This window comes from Hippopotamus amphibius, chromosome 9 (assembly GCF_030028045.1).
Source record: "Hippopotamus amphibius kiboko isolate mHipAmp2 chromosome 9, mHipAmp2.hap2, whole genome shotgun sequence".
NCBI classification, from domain to species: Eukaryota; Metazoa; Chordata; class Mammalia; order Artiodactyla; family Hippopotamidae; genus Hippopotamus; species Hippopotamus amphibius.
The window spans coordinates 88324302-88345445 of NC_080194.1; the positions used below are offsets into that span (position 1 = coordinate 88324302).

General features: G+C 46.2%; 1 protein-coding gene across 3 annotated transcripts in view; it reads right to left on the reverse strand.

Annotated features, from left to right (window-relative positions):
• Positions 1-21144, reverse strand: part of SORL1 (sortilin related receptor 1) — a 162717-nt gene that overhangs the window by 22944 nt on the left and 118629 nt on the right. For all 3 annotated transcript variants that reach the window (XM_057748986.1, XM_057748987.1, XM_057748988.1), the window contains exons 29-38: positions 20156-20287; positions 19495-19629; positions 18494-18649; positions 13909-14058; positions 8655-8786; positions 7065-7191; positions 6732-6901; positions 3228-3340; positions 2881-2985; positions 1969-2041 (exon numbers count right to left, since the gene is read on the reverse strand). In XM_057748986.1, the coding sequence (XP_057604969.1) occupies positions 1969-2041; positions 2881-2985; positions 3228-3340; positions 6732-6901; positions 7065-7191; positions 8655-8786; positions 13909-14058; positions 18494-18649; positions 19495-19629; positions 20156-20287 (1293 nt within the window). The remainder of the gene's footprint in view (positions 1-1968; positions 2042-2880; positions 2986-3227; positions 3341-6731; positions 6902-7064; positions 7192-8654; positions 8787-13908; positions 14059-18493; positions 18650-19494; positions 19630-20155; positions 20288-21144) is intronic.

Here is a 21144-nt window from a genome sequence, read left to right on the forward strand (position 1 = left end):
TCGGCTACAAAGTGAGCATAAGAGTACTTACAGGGCCTCCTAGGTGGTGCAGTGGTTAAGAATCTGCCTGCCAATGCAGGGGACATGGGTTCGATCCCTGCTCCAGGAAGATCCCACATGCCGTGGAGCAACTAAGCCCGTGTGCCACAACTATTGAGCCTGCGCTTTAGAGCCCGTGAGCCACAACTATTGAGCCCATGTGTTGCACCTACTGAAGCCCACGCGCCTAGAGCCTGTGTTCCGCAACAAGAGAAGCCATGGCAGTGAGAAGCCCGCGCACCACAATGAAGAGTAGCCCCCACTCACCACAACCAAAGAAAGCCCACGCACAGCAAAAAAAAGACCCAACACAGCCAATTAAATAAATAAATAAATAAATAAATAAATAAATAAATAAATAAATTTTTAAAAAAAATTAAAAAAAAAAAAAAGAGTACTTACAGGGCTGATAAGGATTAAGAGACATTGGTTCATATAAAACAACCCGCACTGTGCTTGCTATACAAGCAGTGCTCAAAAACTGTCCCCTTTCTCACTGTTGTTACAATTAGTCCACCGCATGCACTAATGAAGGCGGGGAGTCTGGGTGACGTCCCCGCTCTTTTGTACCCCATCTTCTTACGTTATTAGGACACAAGGTCACAGATAAGTCACACACTTTTTGACTCTGCACATCATTGCCTTCTAACCCACACATGTATGAGGAGTTGAGGTTCACCCCCAAAATCATGTAAAACAAGTTTAAGAGAAACAATCCCCCCACTGAGATTTTCAAATGCAGGTGTGACTTGTGACAAGGAATTCCAGGTACCACCTGCTTTTCTGATGATCTTCCAATGTCCCTCATTTTCAGTATGTATGGTCACTTTGCAGAGGAAAATAATACCACAATCAAAACTCCAGGGGCTCTTTTTCCAATACCTATACGCTTCCTGCTCCAGGGACTGGTTGGCTTCACTACGTTGAGCTGCCCCCTGCCCTGATCTCAATGACCCCACGTTTTAAAGAAGACCAGACAATGACACTCCATGACCCAGATCCCATTTCGCACAGGCTCAGGTTAAAGTAAAATCCCCTAAGCACGTTCCAGGCTGCACTTCAGGCTCTACCACCTGCCAATCCCAAGCGCCAAGGCTGAGATCACGAAGACGAGCTGGTCTGTCTCCCACGAAGGGCCAGAGCCTTCGTTTCACTTGCTTCAGTTCACTCACTCCTCCACTATTTCATCGGCTTCTAGTCAACACTAGTGATGGGGTGGAGGCAGGTAGACCAGACTCGGCCCCCATGAGGCACACGTGCCCTGCCCAGCAAGCAGGTGGTGCAGTGGTTCAGGCTCTGGACTCAGGAGATCAGGTTGCAACCCCAGCTCTGGCACTTGACCGACTACGTGCAAGTGACAGAACTTTTCCAGTCCCTTATCTGTCCTTATAGTTGTGCTGAGGGTTCAATGAAATGAGCTGGTGTACACAGAGTGGAGGGCACACCAGCTGCCGGGTGCACAGCAGCTCACCAGCTAGGACTCTGATCAGCTCGAGTGCTGGAAACTACCACCCACGCATTGTTAGTCGGTGTCCCTGGGGCAGTGACAAGTGTCAACATGGCGCTCTCTTAAAAACCCCACAAATGAAATGGACAAGATCACCTTTATCTTGCCTGGGAAGCAAGGATGCCTTCTATTTTGGATACTGTGCCTGAGAACAATGGCCGAGCACGACAGCCTTTGGAAATTCCTTTGTCTGTTTTTATTATAACAAATGCTCATTTCTAGAAGGAGGAATACATTCAGTCACCCCCAAAAGACTGCATGTCTAAAGCGCGATGGAGACACCCAGAAGTGTGCACGTGATGGTGGGGAGGGAGGCTGTGTGAAGTTTTCTGATCTCTGCTTCTCCAATTTCCAGTCACACTGAAAGTTATTTCCAAAGGGTTTCTATCGTCTCTAAATCTGCAAATGCTGGAATCATTTACCTTTTCCTTTTATGGTGGTGATGGATTTAGAATCGCTCCAGTTTCCTATTCCACGACTGGTCACCGCAGCCACCTTTCAAATCAGAGTGTGAATTAGTATGAAATAAAGGCAGCATACCACAGAGCAAGAACCCTGAGTGAGCGAAAAGGGTGAGGCTTTGGCAATAAGGGAGGCAGAAATTATACACAGAGGATTCAGGATAGTCAGGGGCCCCAGGAACTGAAATAAGACAGGGAAAGAGACAACGGGAGGGAACCTGCGTGATGGGAATTGTCATAGCGCTGAAATTATAAAATTTAGGTTGACTGACAGGCGTCAAGGTTTTCCTGAAGGGCAGGGGTATGAGAGGAAGAGTGTGTGTGTGTGTGTGTGTGTGTGTGTGTGTGTGTGTGTGTGTGTGTGTGTGTGTCTATATATATATACGCATAAACATACACAGCTACGAGACTGTCAGTGTAAGGGAGCCTGTGTATGCACTTAATGGTCTCAAAACATGTTTTGCACAAAATCTCTTTTCTATAGAAGACGCTGATAATATATGCCATAAGAACCCCACAACATCATTTTATAAATGCACTTATCATAGCTCTGCATCTCCCTGCAGCTAAAGATAAACAGAAAAGAGTGGGTGCAAAAGTAATCAGAGCTGGAATGCTAGCAGAATATCTCGGTTAAAAGCAGGTAAAGCTGCATTACCATTAATTCTCGGTTATCTGAGCAAAATCGGATTTCAAGTTCCCTGTGGCCTTGGTTTATGAGAGAAATGACAAGCTCCCAGAGCAACGGGTTGGGTATTAAGCAGACCACTAGTCAGCATCTCATAAAGGTAGGTACAGAGTTCTCATGAAAGGCCAACCGTCTCCCCATGTTCCAGGACTACCCAGACGGCTGAAAGGTGTGCGAATACTCACTCTGACAGTGTACTGAGCGTTGACCAGTAGGTTCCTTATTTCTGTAATGTTGCTAGGAGCTCTCTGGGAGGCCCACATCTTGGAACCACTCCTGCTGTATTCTACCTGAAGTGAGAAGAAAACAAATACTATGAACAGGTAACCAAAGGCCTGGGCATCCCAACATCTAACAAGGAGGCACGCGGAGAGAGGGGAAGGTGAGATGCAAAATGTTCTGGCGGGTGGATGATGATCACAAGGTGACAGCAAACCACGTCCTCATTACCCAGAACATGCCTTCTGCGCTACCAGCCCCGGCAAATCTCCTGCACTCACCCCCGCACGGCCCGCTCCTGGTAGGGACTTACGATGTACTCCCGAACGAGGCCGTGGGTGTGGGCGGGAGGGGCCCAGTGACCCACAATCACTCCTTCCACTTCTCTGTGGAGGGACAGCTGGAGGTTTTGAGGGGCGTCTGGCACTGGAAAAGAGGCAACTCCAGGTTAAAATCCATCTGCATACTCGCCAACTGAAGGAATATCCCTGAGCTTGAAACACAGAGGAGAAAGAACCCGGCGCTGGCAGAGGGATCTATCCACTAGACAGGGCTGTTAGCATGATCTTCGCACTGACAGAACACCTTTCCTCCCTTCCAGAATGCAAGGCCTGCTGTCCACACACCAAACCGACGCTCAGCGAGTTTGACGTAGGCCGGGGGCTCACAAAGGCTGCAGGACAGAATCACCGGAGCGGGTTAAGTCACCACTGGCCCTGGGCTTCGATGCTGAGATCTTAATTGTCAAGGACAGCGTCCGCTGCCCTGAACTCTCGTACAAGCAGAGAGCCATGGGCATGGCTACGAAGAAATAAGACTGACTTTTTTCATTTTGGTTGCACCGTGTGGCATGCGGGATCTTAGCTCCCCCTGCGGTGGAAGCACAGGGTCTTAACCACTGGACCGCCAGGGAAGTCCCAAGACCTACTTTCTAACAGCACAGCATGTCTACATTCCAATGAAGGGGACCCCCTTCAAAGCAGGCTCCTTAACAACTTGAGTGCTGGCATTTCCAAGACCTTTCCGGATCTTCCCTCGTGTGACTGCCTTCAGAGCCCGGTTAGAAGCCACACAGAAACCAGTCACAATGCTTTCCAGTCTAACTTCACTTTGACTGCAAAGCAGTTATCCATGTTGACAATCCACAGAAGATGAATGTTAAGGGTTGAACTGTATCACCACCAACCCCAAATCCAGGTGTTGAAGTCTTAACCCCCATACCTCAGAATGTGTATTTAGAAATAGGGTTTTAAGAAAAGTAACTAAGTTAACATGAGGTCTTTGACCCTAACCCAGTTTGACTGGCGTCCCTATAAGAAGAGGAAATTAAGACACAGACACATACAGAGGGCCAACCATGTGAAGACGGCTGTCTGCAAGCCAAGGAAAGAGGCCTCAGAAGGAAACCAGACCTTGACCTTGGACTCCCAGCCTCCAGAACTGGGAGAAAATAAATGCCTGTGGTTTCCGCCACCCAATCTCGGGTACTTCGTTATGGCAGCCCCAGCAATGAACACAGTGAATGTTCATCAACAAGGTGTGGCCTGCAAGCCCTTGGAGGGCAGGAACCCTGTCTTACTCATCTGAATCTCCAATGTCCAACCTAACTCCTGAGCAGCAGTAGAGCCTCAGCTACCACCTGTGGAACGAAGATCAAAGAATGGGATGTTTCAAAGATGGTCCCATTTAGAGTTTAGCTCAGCTACCCCATGGTACTGCTGCCTCAGCATCCACTTTGTTTAGACAAATAGGCTAAGGGGGCCTTAAACTGACATCAGCCCCCAAAGCAAGCCCTGGATCACAGCCCAAAGAATCACAAGCAAATGCAAACTCCTAACATGACTTTCCCAAGGGCCCTTGTGGTAAATAGTCTCTCCATCTCCTGGGACCTTCCCCTGTGTGCTCCTTAGGTAAGATTCCCAAAAAGTTTACCAAAACCCCCCTTTCTTGGTGTGAATTGGCCAATCCAGCCCTAGCCCAGGGACTCCAAAGCGCTCTACCCACAAACCCTAAAAAAAGGCACGTGCCCCAGGTCCTGTCACTCTCTGCCTGCACCCTGCCTTGACCTCCTGCGTATCCCCTTGAAGTGTGCGTGCACCTCCTCCAGGACCTGGGAGTAACAAACTTCTCTCTTTCAATTTCCCTGGTGGGCTTCTGTTGATTCTCTGACACCCCAGGGCTCTACTGAACAAATGTTATTTTAACAAAGTCATAACAAAAAAGTTTGTTTTGTTTAGCACTTCCTTAATTTCTTTTTTTTTTTAATTGAAGTACAGTTAATTTACAATGTTTCAATTTCAGGTGTAGAGCAAAGTGATTCAGTTATACATATATATATATATATACACACACACACACACATATATATGCTTTTTTGGATTCTTTTCCACTGTAGGTCATTACAAGATACTGAGTATAGTTCCCTGTGCTATACAGTAGGTCCTGGTTATTTTATATATAGTAGTGTGTATATGTTGATCACAACCTCCTAATTTATGCTTCCCCCCAGTTCCCTTTTGATAACCATAAGTTTGTTTACTATGTCTCTGAGTCTATTTCTGTTTTGTAAATCAGTTCATTTGTATCACTTTTCTAGATTCCACATATAAGTGATATCATGTGATATTTGTCTTTCTTTGCCTGACTTACTTCACTCTCTTGTTCTCTGGCACTACTAGATACTCCAGGCTTACTTACAGATCTCCTGCCCCAGGCCTGGATTTCACCATTTCTTCAAGGAGCCCTGTGTCCTTTTTACTGAAAAAGGCATTAGAAACCTAGATCTGAATGATAGGTGTGCTCAAGGCTACTGAAGTTTTTCTGGGCCCTCTCAGCTGACAAAACAATGAAATGCATGCGTGTGTCCTAACCTGTGCGCATACACATATCTATAAAGATTTTACGAGTAACCATGTGCATGCAACATTGAGGTAAACATGGGTTCATATGAACATCTCCAAATGTACACACGGTGCTGATGGCAAATGTGAATGAAAAGTTCACAAAACCTGGGGAGCAAAGACCATGGGAATAAGCACAGTCATCCAATGTCAACCACTGTGAACGGGCAGAACTAGGGAACTCTCTACCACCTGTGAGTTTTGGTAAATTTCCTTCAAATGCACCCCCCACACTTCTGATAAGTCTCCTAAGTATCAAATACCGGGAAATACCTGGGGGCGGAAGGTAGAGGTAGAAACTAGATAAGAAATGCGAAGGAGGGCAACAGTGGGCAGACTCAAATTAACTTCTTAAGAAAAGAAACCATTATCCGTGGTGATCATTTTGTAATTATAGAAATATCGAGTCGTTACGTTGTACACCTGAAACTAACATGGTGTTGTAGGTCAATTATACTTCAATTAAAAAAATCATGTTAAGACATTGAAAACAAGGGCATGGTTACCAAAGAGGAAAGGGGGAGAGGAATAAATTAGGGATTTGGGATTAACAGATATACACTACTATATATAAAATAGCTAACAAGGACCTACTACATAGCACAGGAACTATATTCAATATCTTACAATAACCTATAATGGAAAAGAGTCTGAAAAAGAAGAGAGATATATACATGTATAACTGAATCACTCTGCTGTACACCTAAAACACTGTAAAATCAATTATACTTCAATAAGAGGAATTGTATTAAAAAAATTACTTGACATAATAAGAACAACTCAGCCAGGATCATAAAACTTGGCCACATAGGAGGCACAAGTACTTATGTTCCCATGCTCCTGAGCATCCCAGGAAACTCTCTGAAAATCCCACATAGGGTCTTGTCCCTGCCATAAAAATAAGCTGTAGCACTTACATCCTTCTGGAGTCCTCAGGGTCACGAAGTCATTGGTGCTGTGCACCTTGCTCAGACACTGGACCTGGACTTTGACCTGATATGTGGTGTCTGGCTTCAAGACTTTCAATATTGTGTTCGTTTTATTGCTGTGTGTCTCCAGAGTCTTCCATATGCTCTCTCCAACCACCCTGGCCAAGGCAACAAAGATAGCATCGCATCAAAGCATTATGGGGTGGCTGAGATGTCTGAAGCCGTCAAAAAAGAGCTGCTCTGTGCACACAGAGAGTTTATGAAACATCCAGTAGCAATAAAAACATCATTTTCTTCTCCCATGGCAAAGATGGGACCTACCTGTAGTAGACGTTATACACACAAGAAGCAGAGGGCATTTTCTTGGGTCGCATCCAGGTCAAAGTTACGTCCCCAGAGAAGTCAGCTGTCCACTGAAGATTCTGTATTTTGTATACATTTAATTCCTCTAGAGAGAGTAAGAGGAAAAAGAGAAATTAGTATCTTATGAGGGTAAGTCAAAAACTATCTGCACTCTGGCTGTAAAATTTATAGAAGTTTTGATATAACTGGAATTAGGATAATTTTTAACTTACCCTCATACAAATCTCAAAGGATTTCAAAGGACCCAGGAGGTTCCTTGATTTCATCAAGACCTGTGATCTCGATGGTCAGGTCACCATCATCTTAAGATGGCCCAGTAAAAAGAGTTCAAACCTTCCTATACAACCTTTCCCAGGGTCTCCTAAATTTCCAGGCATGATATTTTCCCTTGCATTTTACTTTCCTGTCTGCACTGATTTAAGCCTGATTCTCAACAAAGGATGCTACAAATCCAAGGACAATGTCATGGCAAGATCTATTACTGCTACAGACTGAAATGTCTGCACCCCCCAAAATCCATATGCTGTATATAACTTCATCCCCAATGTGATGGTATTAGGAGGTGGGACCCTTGGGAAGTGATTAGGTCATAAGGATGGAGCCCCTGTGAATGAGATTAGTGTCCTCATAAAAGAAACCCCACAGAGCTCCCTCACTCCTTCCACTATGAAAGGACACAGAGAAGACAGCCTTCTATGGACAAGGAAGTGAGCCCTCACTAGACACCAAATCTGCTGGTGCTTCAATCTCAGACTTTCCAGTCTCCAGAACTGTGAGAAATGAGTTTCTGTTGCTTCTAAGCCACCCAGTCTGTGGTATTCTATTACAGCAGCCCCAAAATGATTGCTAAACGCATTCTAGACAAAAGGATGGAGTTCACCCCATCACAAAGCCTGAGGCTCTGCAGGAGTAACGATGCCTTAACACGAGGGAAGTCCTTCCAAAGCCAATCTAATATACTCCAATATAAAATAAAAACTAAAAAAAAAAACTCCTATGAAAGGTCAAATTGTTTTCTTTGCATAATAGAATATATTACTCTAAGCAAATCATAATTATAAAACTACCTAATTTTTTCATAAGCATTACCTTTTGATTAAAATTATCATTAAGCTCAAAAAAAAAAACCAATCTAAGATGTAAACTATTATATATAGAATGGATAAACAACAAGGTCCTACTGTAGAGCACAGGGAACTATATTCAGTATCCTGGGATAAACTATAATGGAAAAGAATATGAAAAAATTAAGTAAATAAAAGGATCCTAGCAAAACAATTTAAAAATAAAAAGATTAAAAGGATCCTAGTACTGTACAAGGACTAAAGCAAAAAACAAAGAAAACCCCGACTCTAAGACCAGCATCTCCCTGAGAGGGGTGAGGTGAGCTGGAGGCTGCATCAGAGGCAGGACGGCCTCACCGGCAGCTCCAAAGGTGGGTAAGAATCTCTGAGTTTCCAGACTGAGGAAGCGCTCAAGAGGGCTCTGTCTCGGGGCCTACCCAGCAGGGCCGAGGGTGAGCCTGGGGTCCTGGGGGGCCACACTCACCACTGCAGGCACGCTCGTCGCTCTCATCTGAGCAGTCCAGGAAGCCGTCGCAGCGCTCGGAGAGCACGATGCACGCCTCGCTGTCCTCGCACCGGAACTCCTGGCCCGTGCAGGTCAGGGTGCTGCGCGTGGCTGCAACACACCAGGGACCATGTCACCAAAGGTTTCTCGTGTTCGGGGAGAGGGAACGCATCAGCTTCTGCTTCAAAAGACCCTCGGGATGGGGGTGGGGGGACCGCAGGCTGGCTCACGGATCCCTCCTCCTTTGACACTGACCAGGGGAACGTGCCTTCGGGAAGGGAGAGAGCTTCGGAGTCCAACAAACCAGGGTTTAAATACTGCTCTGTGTGAGCTCGAGCCAACTCTTTAATTCTGGGGCACCTCGTATCATTGCACTTAGCTTGATCATACTTTGCAGATAATGTTCTTTACACATCGAAGGTTTGTGGCAGAGCCAGCCTATGAGTGCCATTTTTCTAACTGCATTTGTCCACTTCATGTCTCTGTGTCACATTTTGGCAATTCTCACACTGTTCCAAACTCTTTCATCAGTATTGTATTTATTATGTTGCTCTGTGATGAGTGATCTTTGATGTTACTGTGGCAAGAAGATCACAACTCACTGAAGGCTCAGGTGAGGTTAGCATTTTTTAGCAATAAAGTGTTTTTAAATTAAGGCATGTACATTATTTTTTAGATATAATGCTATTCCACACTTAACAGACTACAATATACTGTAAACATAACTTTCACATGCACCAGGAAACCAAAAAGTTCATATGACTCACTTTATTGCAATGGTCTGGAATAGAACCTGCAAAATCTTTGAGGTCTGCCTGTGGCGCCCAAGTTCAGTTCCCCTGTATAAAACTGGGGTGACAACTCCATCCCTACTGTGTCTATAAGGACCCAATGAGATCAAGTGCCTGGAACATGCCCGGCTGAGAACAGGCATCCACAGATTGCATCTCTTCCTCTACCGTACTTCCTCCTAATTCTGCTCCTATTGTTAGTCTGCAGTCCAGAATGACACTCTGACTTCTAGTGTGAGTACGAGTAATAATAATGAGATGAATCACAATTGTAAGAGACATGTCTATTGTATGTAGTCTTTTTAATTGTTTAGCCTTTTAAGGTATTCCCACAGAAAATGAAACAATGTAAATAAAGAGCACCCATGGGTTAAGAGTTATGCAACTCGTTGGCTATAAACCATAATTTGATGTTCTCTCTGGTTTGGAAAGTAGATTTAAACTGCATGAGAGACTCCAAAAAAGAAGCAATGACAATGTAATCGCAAATGATCCTATAAAGAAGATGAGAACAGCTACAGAAACCGAATCTCTGCCCCACGTAGGTCTGGGCCAGTCCAGGTTCAGGTACCTCGGGCCTTCATTATAGAGACTCCTGCCCAACCCTGGAGAGGAAGGGTTATTTCAGAACCCAACCCCACCAGCAAAGAGGGTCTAAAATCACTCTTGCTCCTCCACATCAAAGATGTCCACGTTCTAATCCCTGGAACACGTTAAAGTCAGCTTACAAGGTAAAAGGCACTATGCAGATGTGACTGAGTTAAACACTGTGACATCAGACTTAAGCCTGGGTTACCCGGGCAGGTCCATCCAATCACACAGGTCCTTAAAAGCACAGACCCTGGGGTGAAAAGATGGTGGCGAAGTAGAAGGATGTGAAATGCATCCCTCTCCACAGATGCATCAGGAACACATCAAAAGATGCAATAATTCCCACAGAAAACCTGATGAACACCAGCAGAAGACCTTGGACACCAGAAAGGACTGCAAAGATCCCGACATAACTGGCGGCCTCTGAAGTCTAGATTCCTCGACCAGAAGTCAAGTCAGAGGCTCTGCGGAGGGAGCACCGAGTCCAGGATGCTAGACCACTAGAGAGTCCTCAGCCACAGCGAAGATTAACTGCAGAGAATTCTCATGGAAGCCTCTATCAGAGTCTAAGACCTGGCTTCGCCCGACTGTCTGCAACTGCCAGTGCTGGATACCTCACACCAAACTACAAACCAGACAGGAACACAAACCCACCCATCAGCACACAGACTACCTAAAGCCATATTAAGCTCACAGATACCCTAAAACACACCACCTGACACGGCCCTGCTCATCAGAGAGAAAAGACTCAGATCCACACACCAGAAAGCAGGCATCAGACCCTCCCACCAGGAAGCCTACTCAAGACAGGGGACCAACCCCACCACAGGAGGCAGAGAGCAGAAACAAGAGGAATTAGTACTAGGCAGCATAGGGAAAGGAGACAGCAAATACTATAAATTAGACAAAATGAGAAAACAAAGAAACACCTGCAGGCAAAGGAGCAAGATAAAAACCCACAAGACCAAATAAATGAAGAGGAAATAGGCAAACTGCCCTAAAAAGAATTCAAAGTAATGATAGTAAAGATGATCCAAAGTCTGGAAAGCAGAGACCCTCTCCTGGCTGTGGTCAAAGAGGAAGATGTGAAGACCAAAAGAAGGATCAGACAGACACAATGTTGCCAGCTTTGAAAATGGAGGAAGGAGGCCTCTAGAAGCTGGGAAAAGCAAGGACACAGATTCTGCCCTGGAGCCTCCAGACGACCCAGACCTGCCTTCATCTTGGTTTCAACCAGTGAGATGTGTATCAGATATCTGACTTACAGAACTGTAAGATAATAAATGTGTGTTATTTTAGGGCATTAAGTTTGTGATAATTTACTACAGTGGCCATGGAAAACGAATACACACTTGAAACACTGTAATCTGCCCAGCTCTTACACTGGGAATTCTACCTTGGTTTCCTGAGTTCAAACTGTGATTTCTCCACTGGGACTCAGAATCAGACTCCTCCTAGCCTGTGCTCCCCACCCTATGCAAATACACACACAACATTCCATACAGTGACTGTATCCATACTAGAAGGAATCCAACAGACCACTAAACCATGGTGGTTATGCAGTGGTAGAGAATCTACAATATGGGACTTCCCTGGTGGTGCAGTGGTTAAGAATCTGCCTGCCAATGCAAGGGCGCAGGTTCGAGCCCTGGTCTGGGAAGATCTCACCTGACACTGGGCAACTAAGCCCATGTGCCACAACTACTGAGTCTGTACTCTAGAGCCTGTGAGCCACAACTACGGAGCCCATGTGCCACAACTACTGAAGCCCATGCGCCTAGAGCCCGTGCGCTGCAACGAGAGAAGCCACCCCACTGAGAAGCCCACATGTCACAAAGAAGAGTAGCCCCTGCTCACGGCAACTAGAGAATCTACAACCATGATTCTTCATAGTCTCCTTGGGAACATCTGAAACACACAGATTCCTAGGACCTGCCCCAAACCTGCTCAGGCAGAAACACAACACTGGGTATGTGCAGCATTTACAAGCTCCACAGTGATCCATCAGAACAGGCCAGCACTGAGAACTTCTGTTCTAGAGCAAGGTGGTCCTGTTTTCTCTCGGAAACACGGCATCCACGTCTGAAAACCACACTCTGAGTTGTGCGTAGAGAAACTGGATAATATTCTCATGAGAGCAACCAGGACAGTCAAGAGGAACAGGTAAAGGATCCAGGAAGCTCTTCCTAGAGATGGTAAGATACGGCGTTTGAGACGGGGAGATGGAGGCAGAATACTGTAACAACTGTCCTCAACGGATACGTTTCCCTATGAAAGAAGTAATAAGACTTCTTTGCATGTCTTTTGGATGGAGGTACAGAATTCAGTTTTTTAAAAGAATACTCTCATAGAGTAATTCTCAATGGGAGAAGGAAAATATCAAAACCACTTGTGAGAGTTCTTAAAGGAAAAAAAAAAAAAACTTGTGAGGCTTTTTGCAAATTATAATCCCCCATCTCCTGGAGAATCATTGTATCATACAGTTCTGTCACTTGCTGAGCTGAAACTGGTTTGCCTGGGGAAGCTTGGATGGGGGGCTCGGTTATGTATAAAGCTGCATTAGAATATTTAGAAAAGGTTTGAGAACTACTAGTGAACAGTCTCAAAAGCCCAGGATGGAATTCATCCATCCATCCATCCATCCATCCATCCATCCATCCATCCATCCAGTGAACATTTATGGAGGTCCTATGATGAGTCAGGTACTATTCAAGATGTTAAGGATATGGTGATGTGTAAAACAGGCAAAGGACCTACCCTCATAGAGCTTATCTTCTATCGAGAGAAACAGCAAACAAGTAAACAAACAGGTTATTTTAGATAGAAATAAGAACTACAGAGAAACATAGGAGAGTAATAGTAAGAGAGTGGTGGGGGTTTTATACAGGAGAATCAGGGAAGGACTCCATGCTTGAAGGGGATTGTTTTGGAAAATAACAAGATCCCCATCACAGAATTACCTCACTTCGTAAGAATGTGGTAAAATATAATCAAAGAACAGCTGAACAGTAAAGCTGGAGGATGTTTGAGGTTTCTTTATGAAATATGTCTCAATATTTTAAAAGGAAGAAAACATAGCTTTTAGAACCAGGGAACAAGGCTGTCATTAATCTCCAAAAATTCTTAAACAGATTACTAAACAGATGATTAATGGGCACTTAGAACAAAATGCAGTGGCCTTCAGGGGCCAGCTTCTCTGAGAAGAGGCATGTCACACTAATCTCATTTCCTTTGTTGATAAGGTTATCCGATTAATGGATTGAGGAAAACTGTAGACAGAGTACATCTTGATTTTAAGACCCTTAACCAAGCAACATCCTTATGTATAAGGCAGATTTGAAACAGGCTAAAGAAACATTTAAAGAATACGCATTAATGAATTAATCCCACCCAGGAGGAAGGTCCTATTTCATTTCCTCTTTGTTAATTACGTTTAATGTTCTTCTTACTGTACTTATCTAGCTCAGAAGTTCCTACTATTATTTTGCTAAGTGTTGGATCAATCTGCCCTGTTATTTTAATGTCCCAAAGGTCCACTGTGTTCATTCTTTTAATGTAAGTGCAGGATTTTACACTAATCCCCATTTAATTTCTCTGTGTTATTTTGGTGTATTCCTTCCTACAAGAACTTTCAACAAGGTATGATGAAAAGATCACAATTTTGTACAAAAAGATACTCAATAAATGCCCCAATCTGTTACTGATGAGGTGACCCTTTTTGAAGCTTAACTTTCCTATCTCTAAAATGGAGATAATCCCAGAATTATTATCATGAGAAACAAAGCACAAGCATGAGATCTCCTGCTCTCCAGAAGTCGCCCCTGGGGGAGACGCCCTTTCCCACGACTCACGGCAGTTGGCCTCGTCCTGGCCGTCCTGGCAATCCCGATGGCCATCACAGCGCCTCCAGTTGGGGATACACTTCTTCGGCTGCTGGCACTCGAACTCAAATCGGTCACATCTCCCGAGCTGGGTGGGAGTGGAGGCAGCAGTAACATTTGCTAGAAGAGAAGATTTTTAAAATTCACTTTTTAGTACCGATAGGCTGTAAAGCAACAGTGACCTATTAGATCAGCGATCCCCAACCTTTTGGGCACCAGGGACTGACTGGTTTCAGGGAAGATGATTTTTCCATGGACGGGGAGTGGAGGGGTGGGGCGGGGGGATGGTTCCGGTGGTGATGTAAGCGATGGGGAGTGATGGGGACGACAGGTGAAGCTCTGCTCGTTCGCCTGCCGCTCACCTCCTGCTCTGCAGCCCAGTTCCTAACAGGCCACAGACGGGTACTGATCCATGGCCCGGGGATTGGGGACCCCTGTATTAGACGTGTTGGAGATTTCCATGCTTTAGGGATTACAACAGGAACCTGAGCAGAAACATGAGCTCCAGCAAAGATGGTGGGTTGACGAGACACAGGGATCTCATCCTGCTCTCTCCCAAGACCCCCCTGAAGGTGACAAAAGCCCAGAACTTTGGAAGCTGGAAAGCAGACAGACAGGCGTGAGTGGCTAAAGATTCCAGAGTAGACTGGACCCTACCCTAAGCTGTCAGGGGAGACAGCTAAGATCCAACTAAGGCAACTTCATAGAATCCTCAAAAAACTGGAAAATGGTATCTCTCGGCTGGGAGAGAAGAGGGTGAAAGTTACCAGAGGGAGCTACTGAAAGATACGGAAGTAGCAGCTAGATTCCCTAACCCACACCCACTATCCCCATGAGACAATCACTGGTTCATCCATCACCCCGACAGAAGACTGCGGGGCAGTTACTTGCAGACGGTGAAAACAAAAATATTGTACTGAAGAAGGAGGATGAAACCTAAAGGCTGCTGAATGTGAACATCCTCAATCTCTTCCTCCGGAATTGTGGCAGTGAGAACGTTATTCTCCAGACCGGAGATGGCAAAAATCTTCTCTAGGAAAACTGACCAGCCTCAAGGCAAACCCTCATCAAGATCAAGTACCCAGATCAAGAGTTCCCAACAAAGAGCACAACTATTACACTTGAAGCTGACAAGCCTACCCATGTGTGCAGAATTTCTTAGTGTTTTAGTCCCTTAAACTCAAGAAGCAGACTGGGATTCTCTGAAAGAAAACCCTTGACGTGAAAAACAGAAACTAATGCAGACCGCTCCCCCCCCGCCAAAAAAAAGGAAATTTGGAGGAAACAGAAGTTTGTAAGAAGAAAACTTCAAAAATAAATACCCTTAATACGCTCAGAAAGAAAGAACAGATATTATCTATGAGAAAAAACAAGATGTCATAAAAAAGGAACAGTACTAAAAATTTTAAAGCTTGGAATTAAAACCACAATAACGGAAATGGAAAACTTAGTTGAAGGGTTCAAAGACAGAGGTGAGTAAATCCTGCAGAAAGTAGAAAAAGAAAAGATTAAAGAAAAAATTTTACAAGTATTTAAAAAGTAAGAGGACTAGATCAGGAGATTCAACATATTAATGACAAGAGTTCCAGGAAGAAAAAGAGAACAGAGAAGAAAATATTAAGGGAGATTTCAAGAAAATTTTCCAAAATGAAAATACACAAATTTCCAGCATAAAGAAGACATCAGTGTCCACCACATTAGATAGATAGAGACCCACGGCAAAGTACATCACTGAAATTTCAACACTGGTGCCGAAAGTACAAGCTTCCAGGGAATAAAAACAGGTTGCGTATAAAAGATTCAAATCAGCATGGCTCTGGATTTTCCAAGAGCTGCTTGAAGACAATGGAACAAAGTCTTCAAATTTCTGAAGGAAATTTTTTTACAACCTGGAATTCCCGTTGGTACCCTAGCTACCAACGAGATCTGAAGACGGAAGAAAAACACTTTCAGACAAGCAAGACCTCAAATATACCTCCCATGTACCCTTTCTCAGGAACTTTCTGGAAAACGTGCTCTACCAAAATGTGGAATTAAACCAAAAACAAAGAGGAAGAACCCAGGATATAGAAAAAAGGAGTTGCAACGTGAGAGAAGTAAGGCGAGTCTTCAGGATGGAGAAGCCACCTCTCAGAAGACACCTGTGCCCCAGGCAACCCTTGCAAACCAGAGAAACACAAGAGACAAACACCTTGAATGAAGGCTGGCATCACCATATTCAGCTGACAAAGCTACTGGAGGGTGTGCTCCACCAAAACAAGGGAGTAAACCAAGAAAAAGCAAGATGGAACGTCCAGGAAACAGGAAATCTAAATCAGGAAAAAGGCAAAGAGAATTCCGAGGAGAGCAGTGAAGCCCCAGGGTAAGGACAGGCAGCAGGTCTGGAGAACAGACAGCAGAAGCCAAGCTCCTCTTAGAAGGGTTATCTCCAAGGAAACACTGCAGCTGAGAAATCGCCTGATATGGGGACCTTGTGGAAAATTACACTGAAAAGCTGCTAAAAGGGAGAAAGCACCAGCAGAAGGTACAAAACAACTTGAGCCAGCAAACAACCACAGAAAGCAATGATTAGCTTTGGGATGTTGTTTGTATTCCATACTTGGATAACTGGATTTTCAAAGGGCCTCTCCAACCCCCAGAACCACTCTGCTAAAATAAGGTGCATGAAGAAGAGTGGGGGAAAAATGAGGCCAGAGGATTGGGCCAAGGCACATCATGGCGCTTGTACCTGGATAGTAAGGGCGCCATTGGGGGGTTGCGAGGGGGGAGCCGGGTCCAGGGCTGGAGGAGTATATAATTACGTATCAGTATGTGGCTTCTTGGAAGATAAATTGCAAAGGGGGAGACATGAGGCAGAGAACTCAGCAGACATATCCAGTGAATAAATAAAGGTCTGAGAGCTAGATGCTAATATAACTTTTCACTGACAACATACATAAAAAAGAATTCACAAAAGCTGAATGCAACATCTAAACAGGAATCTGCTCATTGAATTAGTCAGAATTTGCTAGAGTCAGTTAATGCCCTGCTCAGAATTTCAATAACCAAAAAGCAATTTTGAGAGAAGGACAATGAAAATACTACACAGAGAGGTGGGCCTTGGGGGAAAAGGACAGAGATAGACGTTTTTAATTTGTTTTAATTCAAGAAGCATTTATGGGGTACTGACTATTTGCCTATTAATGTGGTAGGCACAGTGGGAGACTCAGACTAAAACACGAGGTCCACACAATCACCATGGAAAAGAAAGATTTACATACGTGGAACAGCCAAGAAGCAAAATGTGGCCGATCACAGTTAAGCGTCGAAAGGACAGTAGGACAAAGGTTCAGTGACACTGGAAAAGGGGTGAACATCAGCTAAAGGACTCAATGAAAACCCCGTGGGGGTGAGGCTTGAGAGGGGGAATAAAACCCTATCTGCCTGAAGGAGAAACCTCAATCTTCAGTCAACCTACCATTCACATGGGGAGCTCCTGGGCTCCAGGAAGAAATTCTGATGCTATATTTTTTATAAACACCCCCAGTGATTCCATTACAGGTGGTCTTTGTGTTGAAATACTGACAACATATTGAGGTCTCCTTTAGCTACGAAACCCGTGCTGCTGTCTGCCCTGATGGACAGTAGGTGTCACAGAGTGGGAAGGTAGGGGGGACAGGATTGAGGAGGACAGAGCGGTCTGATAAAGGCAAAAACCCTGCTGGAATCTAAGCAAAGCAGCAGGTCTGTCCAGGGCAGGTGAGGAGCCCAGCTTGCAGAAGTGAGAAATAATAGCAGGCAAGGAGAAGTCAGCTCAAACAGGGCACTGAAAATAGGACTCGAGGGTGAGGGTCTATCTTCCGGACAAAAAGACAAGCAGAAACCACTGATGATTTTAAACAGGGTAGAGATGGGATGCAAATAGTCTTAAAGGAGGGAAATCAGACTGTTGACCTAGAAGTTTGCTGAAAAGAATCATGTAAACCATGGCAAGTGATGATCTAGTCTCTTATTATAACTGAGTGTGAAATGGAAACCTGTTTAGGAAAGGAAAAAGTTCTGCCTGCAGTTAAGGGCATGCCCTAGATGGGGGTCTCACGGTCTCACGGCCTCCAGCAACACGGTCACAGCACAGACCTCCAGATGCCTCGCTGTGTTCAGCCACTAGATGGCAGTGCCTACCCTTCTTTTAATAGAATGGCCGCCAACCAGCAAGCTGAAGTTGGGCTCTGTCCTTCCCCCCCCCGCCAACCCCGAGGGTTTAATACACACAGACATCTCCCCTATAATTCCCATGGTAACCTCCTGTGGAGAAGCAGCAAAGGAGACCCAACCACAGCAGGGAGGAAAGCAGTGCAGCTGGCCTTTCCCTGCAAGAAGATCAGAAGGCAGTGACAGGAGAGGACTTCTGAGTGACCAGGGATCTCCCTGCTCTGGAGGTGAGAAGGGGCCTGGCCACAAAACAGAGTCCCAGAGGGCAGGGCAATGCCCCTGGCCAGGCTGCGCCCAGGGTGCAGCCCCAGGGGTTCTCTCCTTAAAGCAGGTGCCGCGGCACAGAGCGGGGGCCAGCACTCACCAGGCGAGGGGCAGGCTTCCTCGTCGGAGCCATCTGCGCAATCGCGGTACCCATCGCACACCCAGCTGTCCATCACGCAGGCCCCGTTGCTGCAGCGGTAGTAATTGGGCAGACACGTCGAGGGCCGGGGAGTAGGGGAGGGAAGGACAGGTGAATCTGAGGAAAACACCAAGCAAGGAAACCCAAAATGTTACAGGAAGCTTGGTCTCAGACCCAAACATGTCCCAAACCTAGTATGGGTGTCCCAGATTTAGCTGCACCAGCCCAGGGAGGCTGGTGCCGGGCACAGTTCTGAATAGCGGCTCATCTAAAAATCATTTATGATGGGGTGTCCGAACAGACTGTATTCTCTTCCCTTCTTTGGAGCAGATTCACTTTACCTATTTTATTTGATTTGGGCTAATAATTGGATAAGTTAGCTTTTGCAGGGGCTTATGCAGGCTGGTGGAAGGAGGGGGACTGGGAACGCACAGGGCAGGTGGGAGAACAAACTCCTATCGAGGATAAACCCCGTTCTGGTTAACTTAACCCCAACCACCCTGAGACCAGCTCAGCGACAAGAACACCAAGAAGGAAAGGGACAGGCACACGGCCCACACCAGTGCTCCCCCGGCATGCATCAGGTACACATAAATGCGTCAGGGCCCGCGCAACACCCAGAGCGCTTGTTACAATGCAGACACCGACTCGGGAGGGAGGCCTCAGGTGGGGTCAGAGGCTGCGAGTCTAACAAGGAGCTGCAGGGCTGCGGGCCACACTCGGCAGATCCGGGCTCTAAAGTTCTCACTGTGGCCTTTTAGAAAGTGTAGCCCTCAGAACAGCAGAAACCAACCATGCCGATTCCACAGTGCAAGGGGGAGAGAAAAGAACTGTTACCCCCTCCCCCGCCCCAAAAAAAATCACTGCCTAAGCCAGGCACCGAAGAGACACAGCTGAGTTCTGCACGGTCACATGGGGAAACTCCGGCGTGTGTCATAGGCGGGGCTGTCCTGGACCCTCACCTCCGCAGTCCACCTCATCAGACCAGTCCCCGCAGTCGTTCTCCCTGTCGCATTTCCACCTGTTGGGGATGCAGCGGCCGTTCTCGCACTGGAACTGGAAGTAGCGGGAGCAGTTGGGGGCCTCCGTGGGGTTTTCTGGGAGATGAACCGCATGGTCAGTCCTCTGCCCTGCCCAGTGTGAACACAGACCTCCGAGGACACACAGGCTCCTCACTTGAGCCCCAGGGCAGCCCGCACAGCCCTCCCAGAGAAGCACAAGGCAGCTTCCTGGACCCAGCGGGAGATAAAGAGCATATTCCAAACAAAGGCCCACCTCACACTCTCTGACCTATGCTTCCATGTCTTGCTAATGATACCCGAGTTTTCATTTTGACGAGGGGTAAGCACACTCCAAAGTATTCACCATAATTCCTCTACCATGTTCCTTACACACAATGTGAACTTCCTAACTAGGGAAAGAAAAGAAAATGGAATAAATATTCCCTCACCTCGGCTAGGGAGCAGATTCTCACTTTAAGACTCAACTCCTTACATGAACTCAGATTCAAGAACGACGGCTGAGGAAGGAGCTGGCAAAGCTGGCGTGGGAGTGGGCCGAACACCCTCTCCTCAACTACCCGGATAACTGGGATGCGTGGAAGTAGATCCGAGGTCTCCTTACCACAGTTGGCTTCGTCAGAGTCATCACCGCAGTCATCCATCCCGTCACATTTCCAGATCAAACTGATGCACACTCCGTTCTGACACTGGAAACTGAACTCATCACACACCTTGTGGAACTCGGGGTCCAGGGCTAGGGAAGGAACAAACACCCGTAAAATCCAGGTTACTTCCACACCAAGGAGCTCAACACAGTGCTGCTGTTTGGAAACAAGAGGGAAGAACATCCTTCACCGAGCAATCGCCTGGCTGAAAGATTCCTCAAAATCAAGGCAACTGAAGGCCTGGTCCCAGCAATGCAGAATCCAACTGTATTTGGAGATAAGATCTTGAAAGGGGGTAATTCAGCTAAAATGCGGTCATTAGGGTGGAGCCCTAATCTAACAGGACTGGTGTTCTTATAAGAAAAGTAAATGAGGACACAGACAGGCACAGTAGGAAGACCACGTGCAGACGTGGGGAGAGGATGGCCATCTATGAGCCAAGGAGAGAGGCCTCAGAGGAAGCCAACCCTGCCGACACCTTAACCCCGGATTTACGGCCTCTAGAACTCCGGGAGATTACCTTTCTATTAGGTTCCGCAGTCTGCGGTCCTCTGCTGTGGCAGCCCAAGCAGAGTGATGCAAGTACCTACTATAATACGTGCAGGGCAGTTTTGGGGACGGGGCTGAAGCTGTGAATGAGACAAAGACCTGCTGCTCTCATGCACTCACATTCCAGCTGGGGGAGGCAGGCAGCAACCTAAGCACAGCGTGCAAAGTGGAGACGAGTGCAGTGAAGACACTGCGGCAAGGCAAGGGGGCCACTCAGTGATGGGGGCCAAGAAAGGCTGCGGGCGAAGGTGACATTTGGGCCAAGATCTGGGTCATCTTCTGTCCCCCCTTTACACCAACAACTAACAAGCAAGCTTCAGAAGCAACAAAGGTGAGCCTTTCTCGGAAAAGGCAAGACTGGACCCTCAATAGAGACCTGCACGTCCCCAGGGAGGCC